The 5654-nt window shown below is 51.5% G+C and overlaps 1 protein-coding gene across 1 annotated transcript; it reads left to right on the top strand.

The window, feature by feature from the left end:
* The first annotated feature begins 315 nt into the window (after positions 1-315).
* On the top strand, positions 316-3046 carry JUN (Jun proto-oncogene, AP-1 transcription factor subunit). The gene has a single exon (XM_036349447.1). The coding sequence runs from the start codon at positions 1288-1290 to the stop codon at positions 2290-2292; it is 1005 nt and encodes a 334-aa protein (XP_036205340.1). The 5' UTR covers positions 316-1287; the 3' UTR covers positions 2293-3046.
* Positions 3047-5654: the final 2608 nt, after the last annotated feature.

The raw sequence follows: 5654 nt of genomic DNA, 5'->3' as shown, positions 1-5654 counted from the left end.
AAACCCCAAGACGTCAGCCCACAATGCACCGGGCGGGCCGGGAAAGACGCGCCGGGGAGGGGAGGGCGAGGAGTGGGACGCGAGCCGCGCAGGAGGGGGGCGGGGGGTGAGGAGAAAGAAGGGCCCAACTGTAGGAGGGCAGCAGAGCATTACCTCATCCCGTGAGCCTCCGCGGGTCCGGAGAAGAATCTTCTAGGGTGGGGTCTCCATGGCGACGGGCGGGCCCGCCCCCTTGAGAGCGACGCGAGCCAATGCGAAGGCCTTGGGGTGACATCATGGGCTATTTTTAGGGGTTGACTGGTAGCAGATAAGTGTTGAGCTCGGGCTGGATAAGGACTCAGAGTTGCACTGAGTGTGGCGGTCGCTGCGAGGCGCGAGTGGAGGTGCTGGGACTCCGGGAGACAGGCAGACACTGTCAGGACGGCACCAGTCCGAGCTGCAGATCTTATTTCCTTTTCCAGTTTCTCTCCAACTGCCCAGAGCTAGCGCCTGTGGCTCCTGGGTTGGTGTTTTGGGGAGCGCCCGAAGAGCCCCTTCTCCAACCGCCCCCTGGAGGAGCGTCCCGCTGCCCGGGCGCCGCTGACAGCGCGGAGAGCGGCGACTGTCGCCCGGAGAAGTCCGGCGAGCCGCTGCCGCGGCCAAGAACTTTCCTGGCCCGGAGGGCGGGGGACCAGCGGCCCCTGGGTCCCGGAGCGAACTTTTGCAAAGCTTTTCTCCACCCGCAGCTTCGGCGGCGACCAAGGAAAGCAGACGGCGGCGAGGAGCGCGCGGAGGGACGAGCGCTCAGCTACGTTCGCACCGGTTGCTGAACTTGGGGGAGCGCGAGCGCGGCCGCCGGACGCCCCCTCCCTCTCGCCGCGGAGGAGGGGACAGTCGTCGGAGTCCGGGCGGCGGAGACTCGCCGTCGGCCGGCCATCTGCAGGGTCCGCGCCGAGCGCCGCCTCCGGGAGACCCGCTGCCTCCGGAGAGCGAGTCTGTTCGCGGGCGCCGAGAAGCCGCCGGGCGGAGGAGCGCTCCGGGAGTGACCGCGACTTTTCAAAGCCGGCGGCGCGCGCGAGCGGACAAGTGAGAGTGCGGGCGGCGTCTTAACCCAGCGCTCCCCGGAGCGGACCGGTGAGGAGGGCGCCGAGGGGAGGGCGGCCCGCGGGCGCGCGCGCTCTTAGAGAAACTTTCCTCGCCAAAGGCCCCGGGAGGAGCGGGTGCCCCCCGCTTGCCAGCGCGCTGTTGCGGCCCCGAAACTTCTGCGTGCAGCCCAAACGAACCCCACGTGAAGTGACGGACTGTTCTATGACTGCAAAGATGGAAACGACCTTCTACGACGATGCCCTCAACGCCTCGTTCCTCCAGTCCGAGAGCGGTGCCTATGGCTACAGTAACCCCAAGATCCTGAAACAGAGCATGACCCTGAACCTGGCCGATCCGGTGGGCAGCCTGAAGCCGCACCTGCGGGCCAAGAACTCGGACCTCCTCACCTCGCCCGATGTGGGGCTGCTTAAACTGGCGTCGCCCGAGCTGGAGCGCCTGATCATCCAGTCCAGCAATGGGCACATCACCACCACGCCGACCCCCACCCAGTTCCTGTGCCCCAAGAACGTGACGGACGAGCAGGAGGGCTTCGCCGAGGGCTTCGTGCGCGCCCTGGCCGAACTGCACAGCCAGAACACGCTGCCCAGCGTCACGTCCGCGGCGCAGCCGGTCAGCGGGGCAGGCCTGGTGGCTCCGGCCGTGGCTTCGGTGGCGGGCGGCAGCGGCGGCGGCGGCTTCAGCGCCAGCCTGCACAGCGAGCCGCCCGTCTACGCCAACCTCAGCAACTTCAACCCGGGCGCGCTGAGCGGCGGCGGCGGGGCGCCCTCCTACGGCGCGACTGGCCTGGCGTTCGCCGCGCAGCCCCAGCAGCAGCAGCCGCCACCGCAACCGCCGCACCACCTGCCCCAGCAGATCCCGGTGCAGCACCCACGGCTGCAGGCCCTGAAGGAGGAGCCGCAGACGGTGCCCGAAATGCCCGGGGAAACACCGCCCCTCTCCCCCATCGACATGGAGTCCCAGGAGCGGATCAAGGCGGAGAGGAAGCGCATGAGGAACCGCATCGCTGCCTCCAAGTGCCGGAAAAGGAAGCTGGAGAGAATTGCCCGGCTGGAGGAAAAAGTGAAAACCTTGAAAGCGCAGAACTCGGAGCTGGCGTCTACAGCCAACATGCTCAGGGAACAGGTGGCACAGCTTAAACAGAAAGTCATGAACCACGTTAATAGTGGGTGCCAACTCATGCTAACGCAGCAGTTGCAAACGTTTTGAGGAGAGACTGTCGGGGGCTGAGGGACAACGGAGAGGAAAGAAAAATAACACAGACTTGAGAACTTGACAAGTTGCGAGAAAGAGAGAGAGAGAGAGAAAAGAAGTGTCCGAGGACTAAAGCCAAGGGTATCCAAGTTGGACTGGGTTGCGTCCTGACGGCGCCCCCAGTGTGCACGAGTGGGAAGGACTTGGCGCGCCCTCCCTTGGCGTGGAGCCAGGGAGCGGCCGCCTGCGGGCTGCCCCGCTTTGCGGACTGGCTGTCCCAGCGCAAACAGAACCTTAGACTTTTCTTTAACATTGACCAAGAACTGCATGGACCTAACATTCGATCTCATTCAGTATTAAAAGGGGGAGGGGGAGGGGTTGCAAGCTGCCATAGAGACTGTAGATTGCTTCTGTAGTGCTCCTTAAGAATACAAAGCGGGAGGGGTCGAGGGGGGGAGGCGGGAGGGAGGTTTGTGAAAATGAGGCTGAGCCTACAGATGAACTCTTTCTGGCCTGCCTTCCTTAACTGTGTATGTACATAAAAATATTTTTTAATTTGATGAAAGCTGATTACTGTCAATAAACAGCTTCATGTCTTTGTAAGTTATTTCATGTTTGTTTGTTTGGGCGTCCTGCCCAGTGTTGTTTGTAAATAAGAGATTTGGAGCACTCTGAGTTTACCATTTGTAATAAAGTATATAATTTTTTTATGTTTTGTTTCTGAAAATTCCAGAAAGGATATTTAAGAAAATAAAATATTGAAAAAGTACCCCTCCCCCCACCTCTTTTCTGAATTATCTATAGATTCCCTATCTAGATGGAGTTAAGAGTGTCCATTAAAATCACTCTCAGTGCGTCTTACTAACAAGCAGTAAAAACTATTCTCTACTGGGCTTGAGAAATAACTGGCTGATGCTCTCAGCAAGTTAAGCTCTTCCCTCCCCCACTGTCTAGGTAAAGTTGCTTACAAATGATAGTGTGGCCTTTAAGGGGGCTGAGGGAGGGGAGGCTGTGGTGAAGAGGGACAGCCCACTGGGAAGTCCAACACTTTAAAGTTTGGATTATCAAGTGGCATGTGCTGTGACCATTTATAATGTTAGTAAAAATTTAACAATAGATGCTTATTCTCAAAGCAGGAAAGCTGGCAGATTTTTACAAAAGATGTATCCTTCCAATTTGGAATCTTCACTTTAAGAATTCCTAGATTAAAAAGATGGTCGTTGCTTATGAATATTTATAACAGCATTCTTGTCACAATAAACGTATTCAAATACCAGTAACAGATCTTGAATTGCTTTCCCTTTACTACTTTTTTTCTTCCCAAGCCCTGTATTGAAGCTTTTCTTTTCAGTTGCAGGGGTTAACATTACTACCATCTGAAGAACTTAGTAAGAGTCAACACAGAATTGCAATATGGATGAAACAGTTACATTAATTCTTTCTCTCATAAACATCTATGCCTAGACAAATTATCAGTATAGCAGTTGACCATTTTGGATTCTCCTATAGTTTACTTCGTAGTTTATTTCTAAAATAATCAACCTGTTTAATTATTTTGGCATCAGTCTCAAAAGATGGTAATCTATATACTATGGGAAACATTTGCAAGAGAAAACGCAAACAGCATCACGATGATTACATGTGTAAATCAAACCTTGACTCTGGGGAAATGGCAAACGTGAATTCTGTCTACAGATATAACTTAGATCAACAAGGCAGCACTCAACAAGGGAATAATTTTTGCATAGTTGTTTTTCATCCCAAGAGCCAGTGTCATTATCAAGCAGCAAAAGCAATTTGATATCCAGGAATATTTATTTCACAAACCACTAATTGAGGCAGGGCTGTTTGCTCATTAGCAGTGCTCTAGTACCCAACAGGTCTGGGAGTACTAATTTCCTGCCCATGGCTGTAAATCCAGAGACACAAAGAGATTCTCCTTAGTATATCTAGAGGTGGAAGAGACTGCACAGGCTTGTTAGCTATCAGATCCACCCCATTCTTAATAACACTTTTTAACAAAGGGTTACTGGGAGCAGAGCAGGGTTTGCCAAACAGTGAATTTGCCGATGTCAGCAACCCGGAAGGTGAGTTGATTTTGACCATATGTAGAAATAGTCAGCAGAGGGACAATAAAGCACTTTGGGGTGGGGCTCTGTGGAAGCTAAACAAGAGCCAACTAGAAAAAATAAGCAGGCTGGAGAATTAATTACCTGCAAAGGTAGACTAAGCCCAGACAACAGTGCAGTACAGAAAAGCCATACCACTCCCCCGTTTGCTTTAGACTCCAGGGTTTAAAAAAAAAAAAAGCCTGAAACTCAGGCTTATCTCCACACTTGTTTATTTCAAATAACGTTCCAACTGTATATCCCTGAAATTCTAAAAAAAAAAAGGTTAGAAAAAATAGTTGTGGTGATCTATAAACTTTGGAGACAGAAAATCCGCTAATTACCTATAGACACTCAAAGTTAATTTTATTTTGGCATTCAGTGTTATTGTTTGGATAACACTAATAGTTGGAGAAAACGAAGTTAGTAGTACATAAAGCCATCAATCCTCTTTTAATTTGTTTTATATGCAAATATATGAATATTTCCACTAGGAAATTTTAACCCCTTGTGTCCATTGGAGCAGAGGGTTCATGAACGCAATGAAAATGCCTATAAACGCGCGTGTGTGTGTGTGTGTGTGTGTGTGTGTGTGTGTGTATGTGTGTGTGTGTTTGAATGTGCACACATGCTCTCACACACTCACCTCCTGGGGGGAGAGATCGTTAGCTTTTATTTGGTTCTCACAGAGTTCCATGACTCAAAAGAAGTTAATAATTCCCAAGCTACACATTCACTCTAAGAAGCATATCTTTGTGTGCATCTGAATCCCATGCCTTTTCACCTCTCCATGCTTCTGCTTGTGCTCATTGCTCTGCCTGATACACTTTTCCTTCTGGTTCCACTGATGAATCCAACCCATTTTTCAAGGGTGGGCATAAGTGGCACCTTCTCTGTAAAGACTTTTTTGCTAATTCCATCTTCAGGGGGAATGAATATTCCCCATAGAGCACCCATAACACTTTAACAAAATTTCTATGATAGCACATTATGAACCTCTGTATCTCCTGGCTAGAACCCTATCCTCCTCATCTGTGGACCCAGACTCCTAGTAGACTGCCTGACATATACAGGATGTAAATGTGTGATGACTGAATGAACAATGGGGCTTACATCCTCCTCCAAAATAATTCCAGGTCTTAATTTCTTCGGGCGAAATATACCTCATTTGTTTCCAGGTACGCAGTTCCAGATGGATTGAAGACCCCCAGAAAAGCCAAATCTGGGCAATCACCAAGTTCCAAAGCCTAGTTCTCAGTGAGTGATCTT

The sequence above is a fragment of the Myotis myotis genome, unplaced genomic scaffold, assembly GCF_014108235.1.
Source record: "Myotis myotis isolate mMyoMyo1 unplaced genomic scaffold, mMyoMyo1.p scaffold_m19_p_2, whole genome shotgun sequence".
In the NCBI taxonomy this organism is placed as follows: Eukaryota; Metazoa; Chordata; class Mammalia; order Chiroptera; family Vespertilionidae; genus Myotis; species Myotis myotis.
Note: the sequence above shows the minus strand (reverse complement) of the source record. Positions and strands in the feature narration are given on the sequence as shown.

Bases quoted from the DNA above. Each gene is read 5' to 3' on its own strand.
- JUN (XM_036349447.1), top strand. From the start codon at position 1,288: ATGACTGCAAAGATGGAAACGACCTTCTACGACGATGCCCTCAACGCC.